General features: G+C 65.3%; 1 protein-coding gene across 1 annotated transcript; it reads right to left on the reverse strand.

Moving 5' to 3' along the window:
* MXD4 (MAX dimerization protein 4) lies at window positions 1,684-15,328 on the reverse strand. Its single transcript, XM_003482330.3, has 6 exons — window positions 15,102-15,328; window positions 14,902-15,001; window positions 11,484-11,513; window positions 6,135-6,249; window positions 5,074-5,236; window positions 1,684-4,814 (listed from the first exon to the last, which is right to left on the reverse strand). The coding sequence occupies exons 1-6, from the start codon at window positions 15,163-15,165 to the stop codon at window positions 4,657-4,659; spliced, it is 630 nt and encodes a 209-aa protein (XP_003482378.1). The 5' UTR covers window positions 15,166-15,328; the 3' UTR covers window positions 1,684-4,656.

Below are 18,333 nucleotides of genomic sequence, written 5' to 3' on the forward strand. Positions count from 1 at the left end.
AAGTTGAAGGCAGCCCTCAAGCTCCAGAGCGGGTTGGGTCGGGAGCTGACTGCAGGACCCACTCCGGGACCCATCAGGAGAAGGCGGCAGTGGAGGGGTCTGGGCGGCGGTTGGGGTCTCACAAGGAGCCTCAGGACAGGCTGAGCAGGTGGAAAGCCATGAGGAGGGAGGGGTTGAGAGCCTCTGCAAAGCCCATTTGCGTTCCGGAACAACCCCTGTGGGGGTTGGTGTGCAGCGAAGGCCAGGCCTGGCGAGGGCTAGGAAGGCAGGAAGGGAACCAGCCTGGAAAGGGCGCTCCTGAATGGCCAGCTTAGACCAGCACCTGACCTGGGTGGCAGTGATCTGGGCAGAGGTGCAACCAGAAGACCCATCCCCCGGAGGAGTGGCAAGTGAGCTGCAGGTGAGGGGCTGGGGAGCACAGGGGACTGAAGGCACCTGAACCCCCAGGAGAAGCCGGCAGGTGAGGGCACAGCAGGACCGCCGGAGGCCACTCCAGCTGCCCAGGGAGGGGAGGACGAGACTTGGGCGGGCCTCCCATTTGGGGGCGGCGCCTGCTGTAACCCTGGCCCAAAAGACAAGAGATGGCATTTGGTGGGAGGGGCTTCCCAGAGGGCTAGGGACCCAGGGCCAGCACGCTCCAACAGGTGAGCTGGGCAAGGCAGGTTCCTTCCTTGAGACAGTTACCTGTCTGTGAGGCCCCCTGTGAGGCCACCAGGGGCTGGTTACCTAAAGCGCTGGTTACCTAAAGCGCGGATGTGGACGCGGACACGGAGCCCACAGGCTCAGGACTAAGTTGAAGTGATTTAAAGTCATAGCACCAGTTGCAGTTCGAATGCCCCCGTTCACATTCATGCCAAGTGGGGTGGCTCAAGGCCCAGCTGCATTCCTGGTAGGGTTCCCTTTTCTAGGTGTGCCCCAGGGGACTCACACAGGTAGACACTGGAGGGAGGGAGAGGGCGGAGGAGCTGGGACTCCCCCTGGGGGGGGGGGAGGGCTACAGGTCGCCTCCCACAGATGCCCTCAACCCCCTGGAAGGGTTAACTGGGCCACTTCCAAGCCCTGGGACCCCGCCCAGCGCTGCACCCAGGCTCCCAGGAAAGCCCTGTCCGGGTCCCCAGCTCTCTGCTGCTCAGGGTGGGACTTCCCCCTCAGGCTGCCCTCTGCCAGGGCCACACCGCTTCACAGCCCCTCCCTGGACAACTGGACATTCTGGGGACATAGAGGACAGGTCTAAGGAGGGTTTCTCGCAGTGCAGCCCTGAGAGCCAGCAGCTGCTGAGCTCAAAAGCACAGGCACCCAGCATAGACACCTGGTGGCACAGGGCACCCCAAGGGCCTAGCTGTCTTGTGGGGCAGTGCCCCAGCCCCAGAGCCAGGGGCGAAGTCTGAGCCAGCAGCAAGAGCTCTCGCGTGTAAAAACAGACCAGAGGGCGGGGGCAGCTTCCACCTCGACCCCCGCCTTTATCTGCAGGTGTGACTGTCCAGGGAGGCAGCTGTGACAGGGCAGTCTTGGGGCCCAGCTGGTAGGAGGGGGAGGCCTGTGGTCAGTTGGGACTCCCAGAAAGCAAAGGTTATGGGGAGGGCAGGGAGGGCCGCCAAGGCCTCCAGGGGGCTCAGGCTCCTTACGGAGGCAGAGGGGAGGGGAGCCAAACTCAGTAATGGAAAGAACTGGGAGCCAGAGAGATGAGGTATAAAAATCTGTATTTATGTTACAAAGACAGAATGGTACAGCACAGCCCCTCCCAGTGAACAGGCAGGTGCGTGGCCCATGTCTCCAGCCAGGATCTTGTAACATGCCCACCTGGCCAGCACCAGGCCCCCTGGGTGCCCCCACAAACTCTGGCACAGAGCCTGCCCTCGTGCCCTAGACATGGCTGAAGGTCAGAGTCCCGCGTGCACGGCAGGGGGAAGGGGGCCCAGAGAGACGGGGGTGGGGGAGGGGGCGGGCAGCCCCTCCCAGCAGATGGGGTCCTCCGGGCAGACAGGAGGGAACAGGCCGCCCAGGAACCCAGGCTTGGGCGCCATGCTCCTGAGACCTGACCTGCACGGGCAGAGCCAGGGCGGCCTCCCCGGCCAGCTGGGCCTGCACTGAGGTGGGGGGTGTGGGGGGCGTCTCACAGCGAGGGTGTGGACCCAAACCTGAGCCTGGAGTTCAAGGATCCCAGCCCCTGAGTGCCAGGGTGGTCCACAGGGCATGGGCGAGCACACAGGGAGGGCACAGGCCCCCCGCTGGCCCTGTTCTGGTCCCGTGTGCTTTCTACAGACTGACAACACTCAGGTACACACTAAACAACCCTCTGGGTCCCCGTGGCCACTGGCAGGGGCTGCGCTGTGCACCTGGCCAGTGGGAGGGGTGGGTACGTGAGTGGCCCTAGCACCCGACCCTCACTGGCGTCCACATCTGGGACCCAGCACGCCTGAGTGGCCAGTGAGGCCTGAGAAGCCACGGGCTGAGCTGCCAGGAGGGCCAGCTGAGGGCCACAGCTGTCCCTGGGTAGAATTCCGCCCACCAGAGGTGGGAGCAGCACCTCCCCAGGTGCAGGGGATGGGGGTGGTTGGGGGGCTGCGGCTTTTAAAGATTCAGAACCAGACCACCCCAGGGCCTGACGCGTTATCTCCTACAGCAGCAGGCTCTTAAAGGCGGGTGTTCCTGCCCTGCTCAGAGGGTACTGGGGTCCTTGCAAGGCAGGCTGGGCCAGGCGAGAGAAGGCCCTTTGGGGCAAGCTGGACCCCACTGGAGCTGGAACGGTCTGCCTTGCAACCACCAGCAAAGCTTTGGGATGATGTCCCCAACTCTGTGCACTGTCCCCCTAAGCCTGCTCTTCACCGCCACCCCCAGGCCCCTGCAGGGCAGGTTCTGTGCCAGAGCTATTTCCAGGGACCCCTTTCTGCCTCCATGGGCCACCCGCCTGGGGTGTCCGTCCATCGGCCTGCCTGAAGATGAACCCAAATTATCCCCCACGATCTGGGAACTGGTTACAATGCACCAGACAGGTGGTCAGACACTGCTGTCGGTCGGCCCCGCAGCCCACCACCTGAATATTGCTGTGTGGCCCCCGGAGACGAAGACTTCGGGAACAGAAGGTTAGGAGACGCCTCCTAGTGCCCAGGCCTGACCACCCAGGGTGAACGGTTGTCTCTAGCAGCTGCCAAAGTCTGAAATCTGGAGCCCTTGCTCAAGTTCTGGAGAAGAGAGGGTTCAAGGTTCAAGCTGGGTACAGGTAAGAACCTATTTCTCTGGTTAGCAGGCCCCCAACACGGAGGCCAGGTTACTGTGGGGTTGGGGGAGGTGGAGGTCACAGCCCCCCCACCAGGTGACAGAAAGCAGCCCTGCTGCTGCATAGCCCCTGACCTGGCCTGGCCACTGAGGGGCTGCCCCCTGGGGAGGAGGCCCAGAAGACACCTGATGGGCCGGGGCGCGTGGGGGGCGTCCCGTGAGCCACGCGGGAGATGCTGGTGGTGACGGTCAGGGTGGGGCCAGACACGGGACACAAGGCACACTTAGACGACAGTGACAGACGGACGAGTCCCTGAGACGCTGGGTCACTCCCACCCCTCAGCAAACAAGGACGCTAGGAAAATAGAGTAGAAAAAATCTCGTACAGGAAACAGGCAGCTCACGCCAACATCAGGCCGGAGTCTCTCTTTTTAAAAAACATTTCTCTCCTGTTGCTTTTTTTTTTTCCTTTTTTTGGGGGAAAAGCTTCTCTCCCCGGAGCCCTGTGCTGGGCTGCTGGGCAGTGCAGCAACTTCTTGTTTTGTTTTTTAAAAGGAGATGAGCGAGCCCGCTGAGGACCCAGTGGTTTCAGCTCCTGGCTCCCCAGCACTCCTCCGCTCCTGCTGGCCCAGAAGCCCCCTTCCCTGTGCGGACTGGGAAGGGGTGCCGGGCACAGTCCAGGGGCCAGCATCTGCCCACCCGACCCCTGAAGGCCCCGGGACACGTGCCCTCCCGGTCCAGGGGCCACATGTGTCTGCACGTGTGCATGTGTGTGCGGGCAGGCGTGTGTCTAGGCGCTGCGTGTGAACACCTGCGGGGCCTAACAACAGAGCAGAAGCCGCCCAGCTTGGACTGGGGTAGCCTGGCAGCCCCCAGAAGCCCAGCCCCAGCTCCTGACACCGGCAGGTGCCCAGGCCCCATCCACCCACCTGCCCCAGGATGCTCACCCGAGTCCCGCCCTTCATGGGTCCCTCTGTCCGCGCCTCAGGAGCCCATGTGGACCAACAGATAGATGGACAGACGGACGGAGAGCCACGCCTTCCTTCCTTCCTCGGTCCACTCCTTTCTCCTGGGATCCGGGGCTGGGCTCCGAGTGCCCGTGGTGGTCATTAAGCCCCCACACGGCGCCCGCCGAGGTTTGCAGCAATGACATTTAATACTTCTGGAATGATTAGGAATCTGAAAACAGGCTGTGGGCGGCTATGCTGGGCTCCGGGGCGCGGGAGCTGGGCCCCGCCGCCCTGTGGGGGTCCCTGCCCGGGCGGGAGGAGCGGGCGGCGCGGCGGGCCCTGACCGGCAGGCGGGCGGAGGCGGGCAGCCCAGGCGGCAGCTGGAGCTTCCAGAATGGCACAGCAGTGGGCCCGTGGAGAGACGTTCAAGGACTGAGGGTTGACACGCTTGGCCGGGCGGGCAGGCGGGCCGCAGAGCAGAGGGCAGGGCCTACAAGAGGCCAGGGCGGCCGGGCCGCCTGCAGGGGGGCGCGTAGCCGCCGTCGCTGCAGCCGCCGCTCTGCAGGCTGTAGTGGTCCTCCACGTCACTGCTGCTGCCAACACTGTCCAGCTCCCCGGGGCCAAACTCCATGCCCTCTACATCCACTTCTGGGGGGAAGAGACCGGGGTGGGGGGCCACCGTGAGGGTGCCAGCCGGGGCTCCGGAAGCATGTGCCCGGCCGAGCCCAGCTCTGGCCCTCACGTGGGCAGGGCGCCGGCCTCTGGGCCTCACCTCCCTCGGCCCAGCCCTCTCTGGCGCACGCGGGCGCTCCGGACACCCCGGGAGACGGGCATCTGCGGCCCACCCTCCCCCAGGCAGCTCCCCCCCCGCCCAGCTTCCCACCGAGGGCTGCCCCCTCGCCCCCACCTTGCTCTGAGTCGTCGGTGGACACGGCGGAGCCCGTGCTGTCCGTGCGCACGCGCTCCAGGCTCTGCACCGACAGCTGCTCCAGGCGCCGCTTCAGGAAGCGGTGCTCCTGCTGCAGCTGCTCCTTGATGCTGAGGGCCCGGCGGTCCTGCTCCTCCAGTTTCTGGGGGCAGGGGAGCGGTGAGCCCGGGGCAGGGCACCCCTCCCACATGGAAGGGCACCAGGGCATGGGGTCCAGGGCACGTTCCCATCCCCCACTCAGCCTGGGGGGCCCACAGGCCTGAGGCGCCCGGCACTCGCACCCCCACAGGAGCTTAGACCTCGTGCCGTGGGTCTGCCGACCAGCTCCAGGTGGCCCACAGCCGCCAGCCCGGCCAAACCCAGTCACGTGTGGGCCCAAAGCCTCAGGACAGCCCTGGCCACGGGGCCTCTTCCGTGCACAAGCTGGCACCCAGCCTGTGCAGAGCTGCACCCCGCCCTCAGGCACGGAGGCGCTGCCTCTTTGGCCCCCCACCCCAGCTCCGGCCACCCTGCCTCCAGGAGCCCACACGTACACAGGCTCAGGGGGCCCTGCAGGGGGACTGAGAGCCACTCTGGTTGGCCCAAATGTCCCCAAACCAGCAGGTCTCAGTCTTAAGACCTTAGGGGACCAGCCGCAGGCAATGTCTCACTCAGCCTACACGCCACTGCCAAGCCCCTGGAGACCAAGTCCTGGTCCAGGAACTCCCCTCACCGGGGCTCCAACATGGAAAGAAGCCCCTCCCAGCTCTCCTCCCAGCTGCTGCTGCTCCGCAGCCCAGGATGCCAGGGGCGATCTGTAGCCCACCACCTCCCACCCCCATCCCACAAAACCAACCCACCCCTGCCACGACCTCCACCCTCAGCAGCTCCTATTGCTGTGCCCCCCAGCCGTCCGAAAGCCCCCACTGCCACGGTGCACCTGCTGGGCAGCTCCCTACCCCACCCTCAGGCCCTCCGGTCATGCCCCTGGCAAGCTCGGGGACGGAATGGGGTCAGCCAAGGCAGCTTTCGGGGTGGAGGTGGGACGCGGCCCTGCTCACCTTGATGTGCATCTTGGCACGCTTCAGGAGGCTCAGCGTGGTGTGGCGGGTGCTATCGGGGCCCAGGGGCACCAGCTGCTTGAGCTGCTCCAGGTACAGCCTGAGTTTGGCTCGTCTGAAAAAGCCAGAAACAGAACAGTCATGTGGGGTGGCACCTCTGGGGTGGTGGCAGTGCCACACAGCAGCCCAGAGGCTGGGGGAGGGCAGGAGGCAACCAGCTGGACTTCTGCCTGGACCCACTGAGTCCCTCTCCACAGCTCCCCTCCCAGCCTGGCTGGCAGCCCCTCCAGCCCCCTGGACTGGCCCTCCGGAAGCCCCTGCAGAAGAGGGGGCAGTGGCTGGGCCCACGTGGCCAGACAGCCCAGAGCCAAGGAGCACTACCACCAGGCTCCCTGCTGTCCCGCCCTCCGCAGCGGAGTCCAGGAGGCAGGGAAGGGATAACTTGGAGGGGTTTGTGCAGGGCGCTGGCCAGGCTCCCCCACCCCCAAGATCCAGCACCCCCCTTGCCGAGGGCAGGCTGCTCTCTGCACACTCTTGTCAGCACAGAAACACGAGTCCATCTAGGTCAGGGAGGACCAAGAGTGAGCACCCCCCCACCGAGTTTGGGATCCCTTTGGAAACTGCTTGATTCTAGATTTTGTCCCTGTGTCCAGGCAGATGAATGTGGTTTTCCCAGGAAACTGGAACCAGAAGACTCCAGAGCATTTGCTCGCATGGGGGCCTAAGGCGAAGAGCTGCAACCTGGACCTGCCCTTCTCGCCAGCTCATCTCGTCCGAGAACGGCAGGCTGGCAGAGATCACGGGGTGCTCACCCCAAAGCACACTGATGAGATGGCCTGGGGCCTCTGCCACGTCCATGTGACCTCCCGGAGCCCCTGCAGGCTCCCAGCAGTTTCCAAACCAAGATGCCCTGCTTAGGAGAAGCTCTCAGGAGAGGAACCACGAGGGCACAGGGCAGGACACCCGCTGTCCCATCAGAGTGCGCACCCTCCCCCAGCAGGTGCCAACCCCGGTGGCCCCACCTTCTCTCCCCTGTGTGCCAAAGCCCCGGCAAGTCCAGCTGCCCTTAGTGTCTGGGAGGACAGTGGGCAGGGATGGCCACGTCCTTTGGACAGGGGAGGCCCCCGAAACAGGGAGGGAGGGGGCAGCTATCGGGGGGCAGGAGGCCGTCTGCAGAGCAGCGATAACAGCTGACGACAGGAGGGAGGGAGGGCTGTGACCTGGCCCCATGTCTGCCACCCACGTCCACACAGCAGCCTCCCGCTGATGGGCCACTTCCCCACCCAGCATCCCAGCCCGTGGCCCCCGGGGCCTAGAGGTCTCCAGGGGAAGCCGAGCTAGACCTAAGAAAAAACTTCTAGAACATGAGGTTGAGGCTGTGTTTGAAGCCTGGGCACTGGGGACCAGTGTCAAGAGCAGACCCCAGGCTCCACCTTGAGGCTGGAGGGTCTTCAGAGAGAAACCGCGTGCACACAGGGCTGTGGGAGGGGGCCCACTGCCGTGTAGACCCCCAGAATCCGAGAACCTCAGCCTCCTCACTTCCTAGGGGCTCTTCTGTGGGGCTAGATGCTCAGAGCTGCACACGCAAACAGCGTTTTGTGCCCAAGCACTGCTCGCTCATCAGAGACCCCCCCCCACCTGCACCAAGTTCACAAGTGGGGGATCCATTTTTTCTAGAGCAAATGGCAGTTCCTACAACCTCTCACTGGAGTACATGTCCACTCTGCGATCTTTGTGGAAAATTTTAAAATGCAAATCAAAAGAAAAAAAAATAAATGAAAAACATCCCCCAGGGCCACTGCCCGGAGACAACCACCGCGTCGTCTTGGCGCATTCCACGTTTTCACATCACAAACATCGACGAAAACATCAGCGTCCAGATCCACCCAGGTGACCTGAGACCCAAGATAGTTTCAAAAAATAAAGCAGCAGACACACACGAGAGCCTCGACAGGACGCGGTGAAGAGCAGGAAGCACGCGTCTCCAGGTGATGTGGTTGGCAACGTTTATTTCTTTAGCTTTGTGCTTTTTTTTTTTTTTTTTTTTTTTGTATTTTCCAGGTTTTCTATGCTAAAAACGTTACTTTTACAATCAGGAAAGGACACATTTGTACAAGAAAGAAAAAACACAGTAAAAGACAAATAACAGCGGAAAATACTTGCAATACACATAAAAGACACACGGTTAGTGTCCATGACATTTTGAGCTCAGACACATCAAAAATAAAAAGAGGAACATCTTAACATGAAAACAGGCAAAGGACACAAAGAGCCAGCTCGCAGAGCACAGCGAACCTCACATAAACCAACCCCGCCTCACGCCGTCGAGAAACAGACACTCGAGGAGATGCTAAGCGGGGCTGAGAGGACCAGGCGGGACGAGTGGTCGGCGGGCCAGTGTGGCTTCCTTGGTGGACCGGCACCTCTATGTCTAGGACTTAGGGCCCGCCAATCCACCCGCCAGCACCAGACCCAAGAGACGCGGGCTGCAGCACGTCCGCGCCGACGGGAGGCCATCGCCCAGCACCCTGCAGCACCGCGTCCCGTGTGGGGCCAGGACGGACACGGGGGACAGCGCTTGCCTGGTGCCGGGGGAAAGGCCAAGTTAGGAAGGAGCAGGTAGGGAACAAGGGTCTGTCCTGAGGAGGAGGATGCGGCCTGGGCTCTCTCTGCGGCGGGGCACGGGGTCGGGTGGGGGGCCCCTGACCAGACTGCTTTAGAAATCACAAGGCAGAAGCTTCTCAAGAGACGGAGGCCGGCTGACTACGGCTGCGCTCTGTGCGACACTGGACTCGTGCCCAGCCAGCCCCAGGAGAGCGGCCAGCCAGGGCCGGAGGGCTGGGAACCCGCTCCGCCAAGGGCTGGCGGTGCGGCCCCGGGAGGGCCCCCCTTCTCATCCCGCGGGGAGCGGCCGTTCCCACACCTCCCTGGGGCCAGGGGCGGGGAGGGGGCAAGGACCTGCGGCTGCACAGCTCTCGCACCAGGCCCTTGGTGCCCGGGCGCCCCCATAGCTGTGCCCAGCATTCCTGGGGGCTCTGAAAACCTGCCACTTCCTGAAGGAGCCCTGTGTGGCTCCAGAGCAGACGCACCTATGCCAGCTCCTGCCTCCAGCGGCGGCCACAGCTCAGCCCTGGACCCCGCTTCTCACGTCAGAGCTCCCGTGCCAGGTCCCCAGCACCTGAGGGCGGGGTCCCAACAGTTGCTAAACCTCCCCAGGCCTGGCTTCGAGGAAGGGGCGACAAGGACACCCACCCACGGTTCCTCGCGGGGTGGGAGGGAGCGAGGCAGCCCCTACCCGGACCCCGGGTGCTGGGAGGTTTCAGGGCCTGGGGAGGATCCACCTGGACCCGAGGAACCATCTCCACGCTGGGGAGGGGCAGGCGGGGGCTCCACTGACAGTCCCGGGCTGGCCGCTGGGATGGGTCCTGCCACGTCAGGGCTGCTGAGGGCCCCACAAAAGCTAAAGCCTGGAGCATGGCCTGGGGGGTCCTCCAGCCAAGGAACACATGGCCTTCGCGACCCCAGCCCCCCGGTCAGGAGCCAAGCACCGGCCTGAGCAGACCGCCGGAGCCGGTGTCCCTAAGACGGGGCCGGGGGGTGGGGGAGGCGCCGGCTCAGAGCCCCAGCAAGGGGGAGCCCTGCAGGCCCGAGGCGGCGGGCCTCCAGGGAGGGCGACGTCCAGGGCCGGCAGGGTCACCAGGCCAGGTGCTTCCTTCCCTCCTTGGACGGCGCACGGCCCTTCCTGCGGCCAGCAGCCAAGAGCTTCCGGCATCAGCATCAGGCAGCCACAGGTACAGCCGTGACCGAGGTCCCCAACAGGGCTGACCACACCTGCTTACATCAGCCAGCCGGGCACAGAGGCCCCGGCGCAGGATGGGGGTTCATGGAGACCTGGGCTGCCCGCCCGCCCCACCTCTGTGTCTCAAAGGCCCTGTGGGCCTCAGCCTAAGGGCAAGCTCTGGGAGGAGAAGGCTGGGTCCAAGGCCAGGGTCCAAAGCCAGCTCTTGCCACCTGCCCAGTGTCAACGCCCGCAGTGTGCACGGAGGGGCTGCCTCCCAGCTGCCACCCCGGGGAGCCTGCCCAAGCTCCGGGGCCCCTGCACCTGCGCCGCCACCATGGTCTCTCCGGAGCCCCTAGACGCACGGGAGCAGGCCAGGAAGTGCGGCTCCTCCAGAGGACACGGCGTCCCGGAGAACACGGCGTCCCGTCCCTGCTCAGCGCCCGCCCAGCCAAGGCCCAGATCCCAGGGGAGTGAAGCTGGCGCTGCCGGGGGCGAGACGTTGGGGGTGGGGACACGGAGACCTGGCCAAGCTCCAGAGCAGCTGGGACGGGTCCTCTCCCACGCAGCCCCCGCCTCCTCACCCCACTCTGACCCAAGAGAGGAGAGAACCGGGCCCCGTGCAGGTGGGAGCACAGTCGGGAGCTGGCTCCCACCCGCTCCCCGCCGGGAGTCGTCCCTGCTGCTGGCATCAGGGCACCTGCCTCTGGGCCTCGGGACACACCCACAGCCCCCGCGGCCCTGCGGACACCGCTGTGAGGACACCCATGCACGGCGCGGGGCTTGACGGTGCCGCGTTCCCCTGAAGAGAGAGGCCTGCGCCCGAGCAGCCAGGCCGGGGCCAGCAGGGGCGAGGAGGGCCGTGAGGAAGCATAGGGCCTTGGCGCTGCCCCGGGGCCAGAGGGCAGAGCCTCTTCCGGCACCCGTGCTGCCACTTGTGCTTCACTGCGAGGCCCTCGCTCCTCAGAGGGGGCCAGAGTAGACCCGGCTCTGCAGTCAGTGGGTGGGCACGAGGCCCTCTCCCCCTGATCCTGTCCTGGCCCGGAGCTTCCCAACAGGCCCCCATGGCCTGGGACTGGTGGCTCACCCCACTGCCAAGGACAAGGCTCTACAGGGAACTCCTGGAAGGCGGTTCCAGGGCGCAGGAGCCCCCAACCAAGAGGGCCGCACCTTCCTGGCGGGAGGCAGCATCCTAAGGGCGAAGGAGCTGCTCCCCAAATGGCTCAGACACCCCCAAACAGGTGGAGCTCCTCTTCCAGGGCGCCAGCCCCGACACCCAGTGCAAGGGGCCCTGCCCGCCAGTCCAGACTAGACTGAGTTCCCAAGAGCAGGGCCTGGATCCCCACGGCAGCCTTCCGGCGTGGCAGTGCCCGAGAACAGAGCCCAGCCTCTTCCATCAAGACTGGCCCTTCCCGAGACAAGGGCATAGCCCAGCGGCGTGGTGAGCCATACCCAGGACACAAAGGCGGGGAGTGGGAGCGGGTGCAGCACCCCTCGGCAGAAGGGGGGTGGGAGGTACTGGGCGGCTCACAGGGCAGAGGGGAGGAGCTGGGGTGGGAGGGATGACTCACCTGTGCTTTTCTAGTTCATTGTGCGAAGACCTGTTCAGAGAGACAGAAAGACAGAGCTCACTGCGCTGCCCCGCCACCCGAGCACATGCTGACTCTGGGTCGGACTCGGGCTCCAGGAACCCACAGTTGTGGGGAGGGTCTGGACCCACAGGCAGGATGGCCCAGGACAGGGAGGGCTGGGGAGGTGAGCGGCTGCTGACCAAAAGCTGGGGGACCTTGTACCCAATGACAAAGATGAGAGACAGAGGTGCAGCCATGCAGGCAGGAGGGCCCAGGTCCCTTTCAGAAGGGGTGGGCCAGGCCTGGGCTGAACCTCCACCCTGTGCTCCCGAGGCCCCCCGGGCACTAAGCTCCCGCCTTCTGAGCTCCCCACTCCCCGAGGCCAGTGGTGTCCTGGGGGCCACCTAGGCTGGCACAGAAGGGCAGGACTGAAGAACACTGGTGTCCTGTCCCAATATCAGCAGCCAGGGCACCATCCCCATGCTGTCCAGCTCATAGCCCTCCATGCCAAGGGGGACCTTGGGGATGGGGTGGTCCCAGCCCACGAGGGCTCAGCCCACAAGAGGGCCTCTGAGACACAGTTCCCTCCCGGGCCAGAGGGGAGACGGGGCCATGGTCTGGCAGGACTGGCCTCTCTGGGGCCGGCAGTCCCGTCTGCTGCCCACACCCTGCCCTCCCGGCCCCTTGACAGGAGCCCAGTGTCTGAGGACGACAGCGAGCAGGACCACGGCAGGCACCCGGCGGGACAGGGAGGCGGTGCGGCCAAGCCCCGAGCTCCCGGTCACCCTCCCAGTCCAGGCAGGGTCCTGGGCTGCCCAGGCTGCCTCCCACGTGAGCAGAGGGCCCAGGCCACGGTGGAGCCCAGACCAACCCCACGCCCTCCACCCCTCACTCCTTCCTGGAGCCTCTGTGCCCTCGGCCTGCCTGTCCTCACTCTCTGCCGCCACAGGAACTCGGCACGAGCCGTCTCCCACCCCCCAGCCCTGGAACTGCCCACCCTGCCTGCCTCTCCACCTGACATGGCTGGTGGTCGCCCCACAACTGAGGGGGCTTGGGCCTCCATTCCTCCCACCAGGGCAGCCGGCTCCTGGGCCTCCCTGTGCAGCCTCAGGAGAACGTCCAGGGCCTCGAGGGCTTGCTGGTCACACGGGCTGGGCAAGGAGCCTCAGAACCTCTGCCAGGGCTGGGGGTGGGGGCGGGGGTGGGGGGCACAGCCGTCAGGACCCTCGCTGGCCTGAGCCACCGCCCGTGCTGTCATCTGCAGGTCAGCTCGCGTGCAGGCGACGTGTGGGTCGGCGAGTGCCCTTTAGTGCAGAGCAGCGGACCAGAGTGGCCCTCGCAGGCCGGGCTGGACCCCATTCTGGAGAGAGGGCGCTGCTCAGGGGTTACAGAGGGGCCCGGGGCCCTCCTGATGCTCCTCTCTGGTCTAGGCACTCGAGGAGCCTTGCGGGGGAGTGTGTCGCATGGGTCCCAGGAGCATGGAGGCCTGGGGAGGAGAGGCGCTCCCTGGCCGGGGCTATGTTTCCAGCATCACAGCTTGCTCACTCCACCTCTTGAGGTGGGAGCTCTCTTCCAGGACCTCATCCCTGGCAGGCTGGTTCCAACCCCCTCCTGCTGCACCCCTGCCCCAAGGCCCTTCCTGTAGCCCTGGCACCCACATGGTGGCTGCTGTCTCCCCAACACACGCTGCCCTTCTGTCCCACTACCCACACTTCATCCTACTCCCTGCTGTGCCCACCCCTTTCCCCCTCCTTCTGGGGACACAGAAGCCTTGGAGGTGCGGAGCTGGCCGGCAAGCCAGAGCTCTGGGTCCTCTGGGCCCTGCCCTGCCCTGGCCCCTGGGCTGGCTGAGGCCTCGCTGGGCCAGGACAGCCACGTGGGGCCTCCTGTGAGCCTCGGGATATGCCCGAAGCATGGGGAGCTGGGCTCTATCCAGAGAAGCAGGGGGAGGTGCCCCCTGGTCTGGGAGACCCTCCCAGGGCCCTGGGGTCTCCATCCCAGCAGAATGTACGAGGCCAGGATCCCACCCAGAGGTGAGAGGGTGGCCAGGCAAGTAGTTCAATCTGTCAATGCCTCAGTTTCCTCGGTCCTAAAATAGAGATAAAAATACCACCTCCTTCGTGGGGTTGGATGAATATTAATTAGCATTTGCATGAGAATCTCAGCTATGATGGTAGCTATGGGCCCTGGGTACCCTATGCCACAGGAGGAAAAGGTCACAGGCCCAAGTTTTCCATGGGTGGCAGGGTGCTTGGCACAGTGAGAACCAACAGCAGGGGCCTGGCTCGCTCACGGACACCTAAGGCAGTGGTGTCCCCCACCAAACGGTCCCCAACAGGCGACCAGGGGCTGGGACTTAGAGGCACGTCCAGCCAGAGCAGATGGAGCCTCAATCAATTGCTTGCCAGGCCGAGGGTGCCAGGACGTCACAGGAGATGGGTCCCTGAGCCAGCCTTTCTGTTTCCCAAGAATGAGCACGCCACAGGAATGAGCCGCGCCCTCTGCCAAGGGGCCCCAAAGCCCCCTGGAAAGGCAGCTCCCAGCCTGGTGACATGGTCCAGGGCCAAAGTGGGCCCCTGGGCAGTGCCAGGTGTGCCGTGGTCCCCACAGCGGCCAGGAGAGTGTAATCCCACAGAAACCCTACCGGAAGGTCCTCACTGCCACCCAGGGATATGCACCCCCACGTTCAGGCGCCTACAGCCAGGGTACAAGGCCAGAGCAAGAAGAGGGGTCTCTGGCACTGGGAGAGGCTGCTGCACGTGGCCCCACAAGCTCTTCCGGCCCCCTTAAAAAGGGCCTTCTGACCCAAAGAAGGGGACACCCTCCCCCCGCACGGGTCGCTGGAGTTTCACTTGTGTCAGGAGTTTGGGAAGGAGCGGTGGGCACCGTGCGAGGGCTGAAGGCCCAGGGCAGGGCTTCCACACTTCTTTGTGCAGGTCCCTGGGGTGGGAGGACTCAGTCCAGTGGCGGGGCTCGGTCCTTGGAGACAGTGCAGCCCACCCGCCCGCGGGGGCAGAGGTCGCGGCCAGCAGCCCCACGCTGCCCTGCACCAAACCTCAGTTTCCCTAAACCCACCGGGGATCCGCCAGCGCCCCTGACAACTTTTTTTCCTGCCAGGAAAAGTACAGAACAACTTGGGGGCGGGGAGCGACTGCGGGAGGAGACCCCGGGCGGCGGGCGCTGTACGCGTGGCACTGTTTACGCGAGAGTCCGAGGAGGCGCGGCCCGCGGGAAGATGGCGACGGCGCGGGCGGGGCCGGCCGGGAGGGGCTGTCGCGGCCCGGGCATGCCTCCTCCTCCAGGCTGGCCGCCGGGGCGTGCAGCGGCGGCGGCCGGGCTACAGGCTGGGGTCGGGCCGGGGGAGGGCGCTCCCGGGGCGTAAGCCCCGGGCCTGGGGGCGCCGCGCGGGGGGTAGTACCTGTTGTTCGGGGCCTTGCGCACCAGGCCAGCCGCCTTTGTTTTCTTCCTGGCAAAGTCGCCATCGAAGGGCAGCACCGAGGCGTACCCGTGCTCGGCCTCTGCAGACAGACGGCGCGGTCAGCTGGCCCCCGCCCGGGTCCCGGCCCCGCCGCCGCCCGCCCGCCCGCGGCCCGGCGCACAAAGGGGCGCAGGCGCTACCTCGGTCCCTGCGCTCCAGGTACTCGGCCGCCTCCAGCAGGATCAGCAGGGAATTCAGCTCCATCCTCCCGCCCACCCCGCGTGCGCGCTCCGGGACGGCGGCGGCCGCTGCCCGGCCCGCTCCGGCCGGCTCCGCTCGCCGCCTGCCCCGCGCGCCCTGCGGCTCCACTTCCCCGACTCTCGCGGACTCCTAGCGCGCTCGGCCGCCACCCTCCGCTTCGGGCCCTCAAATTGACACATAAGGGCGAGCGGCGGCCGGCACAACCAATGGGAGTCGGCGATCAGGCTCCGGGGGCGGGCACCGGACTGGGTCGGGGCCAATAGGAGCCGGCCGAACGCCTCGGGCCGGGCCGAGAATGTTGACAGATGCGAAGCTCGGTTCCGATAGGCCCGCCGCGGTAGTAACAATTTAGAAGCCCAAGCTTAGCAACAGCACGTGGTGGCCCGGCCCCCGCGCTCGCTGACTGGCGGCAGGCGTGCATGTTAAGTAGGCGCCGCGCGCCGATTGGCCCAGAGCGGTCTATGTAAAATAGGCACGGCGGACCAATGGCCGGCCTCGGGGCGCGCAGCCAATGAGGGCGCTGCGGCCGGACGCGTTGCCGAGAGGAAGCAGAGGGCTGTGGGATCGCCTGCCGCCCGGCCACGAGCCAGGGCCCGTTAGGGCGCAGGGAGCATCCCAAATACCCCGCCGGTGCGCCGGATCTGCACACACCGTGCACAGGAACCTGTCGCCCCGGGCCTGCTGCCATAACTGGCTTCGCGGAAGCTCGGGGCCTCGCGGTCTCCTCGGAGGTCTCTCGTGGGGCTGCAAAACGACAGCCCTCCTCGTCGGACACAGCGCGATCCCAGGAAAGGCTAGGGTTTGGAAGAGGGGCCTAGACGGAGGATCTCAGTAGGAAACTGAGGCCCGGAGCTGCAGGGGTCCCTCAGAGCTGCCCAGTGGACCCTAGGGCTGAAGGAAGGATGTGAGAAGAGAAGGGTGCCAAGATCTGCCGCCGCAGGGCTCCCATGAGTGGAGGGCTGCGTGCTCCTGTCTGGCCCAAAGGGTGGGGACATTCCAAGAGGCGAGCGCTTGTCCCCTCTGGCCATGGAAGCGCTTTCTAGGGAAGAGAATTGCCCTTCGTGGGAGGGGCGAGAGCTCCCGGCTGGCGGGCTGGCAGGTGGCCCTAGTGACGCCTGACCCTAAGCTGGCCCCATTGGAGCAGGGACTGGCAGGTTAGGGGCAGCCCCAGACTGGCCACAGGCCTCCTTAATTTTCCCTCTCACTGGTCGTTGAGACTGATGGCCTGGGAGCTCCTGTACAGGGGGCCAGCTAGCTGGAGATTCTGGGGTGCAAGGTGGCTGGACACCCCCTCCAACACAGACACTCTGCTGCTGCCAGCACAACAGGACAAAACTAAAAACCTCACAGTTTCAGCCTGAGGGCCTGTTGAAAGCTTTATATGCATTTCCTTGTTTCGAGAAGGACTGACAGAGCTGGGAATCCTGAGGTTAGGGACTCCCCAGGGTCTCCCAGCCACCCCTGCCCTCCCCAGCACCCTCCCCCCCCCCACTGCCTCCCCCATGGATTAGTGCTCCCATATGCTTGGCCAGGGCTAGTGACTCGGCATGGAGACCAAACCACCTCCTGGTCCAGCACAACTTGCAGGGGTGGGAGCCACCACTGTGGTGACCTGAGAAATGGGGTTAGGAACGTGTGCCCCCAGAGGGTGGCAGGACCCGGTGAGGGACTTGGAAACTGCCATTAGACAGCCCTGCATGGACATTAAAATCACAGCATTAACCCCTGCCCCTTCTGCTCCTGCCCCACAGCCACCCAGGGCCAGGGCAGCGTCCCTCTCAAGAGCTGGGTGCTGTGGCCTCCAGGTCTACCTGTGAGCGAGGTCAAGGAGGACACCAAGCTCGGGGACAGCCGGGTGCATTCTGGGCTCTGGGGTAGTGGAGGCAGGGTGTTCCCTGCTTATGTGAGGGCTGGGTTGCTGGTCCCTGTCCTAAAGCCAGAACCTGTGCCTGTGTGAGTGCACCTGCTGGACGCCTACCCTCCTCTCTGCTGTGGGGCATGAGGTGTGCTTTGTAGCACAGTGGACAGCATGGTGCCCAGGTGTGACTACAGAAGCCTGTGCCAGCTGCCTCCTGGCCTGAGAGGAGGCGGGGGGGGGGTCCCCATCTTGCCTTGGGCTGCATCTGGGCTATTTGGGGGACCTTTCCCTCAGCCACACTGGGAACAGGCCACTTCCCAGTGCCCGCATGGTCCACACTGCCTGTGAGCGTGGGCGCCACTGTTCCCTGGGGAAGCGGGGCCAGAAGGGGCCTGGCTGGTGGTGGGAGTGAGGGGCTGGGCAAGAAAGAGGACCTGGTGCGGGTGCAGCATCTGGGTCCCAGACCGAGGGGGCAGCTCCGGGGGGCAACGTGTGGGCCAGAAGGCAGTGGGTAGGGGAAGGAGAGAGGCAGTGGGAACCACCGGCGTGTCCTCCAGCCACGCCTTGCTCGGGGCGGGCCCTGCGGCCGGGAGCCCAGAGCGCCCAGAGCATGCAGAGCCGAGGTTGCGGGGGCGTGTGTTGTGGGGGATCTATGGGGGGGATGGTCTCACCGACGTCAAGCCTCCACACAGGGTCTTGAGGCACCCCCCCCCAGGTGGGAGGGGCAATCCTGGGGCAGACATGGGCGCGATGCCACCCCTGGGCCCAGTTCTGGAGGGCAGCAGGGTTGAATCACCTCCTCCGGGGAGCTTTCTCTGAGCCAGGCCTGGCCCAGCGTCTCACCGCCTCCCCACTTCCCCCACATCTTCCTGTAGGGACCTGTCTGAGTTGGGGGCCAGCAGAGTCCTTGCTGGGGACGGGGAGACAGGCGTCTCAGGCTTCCTCCCTCTGGGAACCCGGGCTCCCACTGTTACCTCTGTCTAGAGCCCTAGACGGGGCCTGGACCTCCCCTGCCCTCCTCAGCACCCTCCCCCCCTCTACTGCCTCCCTCCTGGACCAGCCCACGTGTCCCCACGGCCTGCCTCTAGTGTTCGCCCTACGGGCAAGCCACGCCTGCCCCAGAGCCCCAGCCGGGCCTGAATCCAGAAGGGATTTAGGGTTTGGCTGGAAGGCAGGGGCCACTTGGTGGGACCCTCCACTGCCCCCAGCGCAGCCTCAGCTTCCCCAGCTGTACCCGCCTTGAGCACATGGAGGAAGGCAGGCTTCCTGGCCAGACACTTGGGGAAGGCTGGCTTCCCCCCAGCCCTGGGGCC

Source organism: Sus scrofa, chromosome 8, assembly GCF_000003025.6.
Source record: "Sus scrofa isolate TJ Tabasco breed Duroc chromosome 8, Sscrofa11.1, whole genome shotgun sequence".
In the NCBI taxonomy this organism is placed as follows: domain Eukaryota; kingdom Metazoa; phylum Chordata; class Mammalia; order Artiodactyla; family Suidae; genus Sus; species Sus scrofa.

What these genes read in the sequence shown, in the direction of transcription:
- MXD4 (XM_003482330.3), bottom strand. Translation starts at nt 15,165, where the DNA reads ATGGAGCTGAATTCCCTGCTGATCCTGCTGGAGGCGGCCGAGTACCTG. An exon ending in CCTGGAGCGCAGGGACCGAG is followed by an intron (nt 15,002 to 15,101) that starts GTAGCGCCTGCG and finishes GTCTGTCTGCAG; the next exon opens with AGGCCGAGCACGGGTACGCC. An exon ending in CACCGACGACTCAGAGCAAG is followed by an intron (nt 4,815 to 5,073) that starts GTGGGGGCGAGG and finishes TCTTCCCCCCAG; the next exon opens with AAGTGGATGTAGAGGGCATG.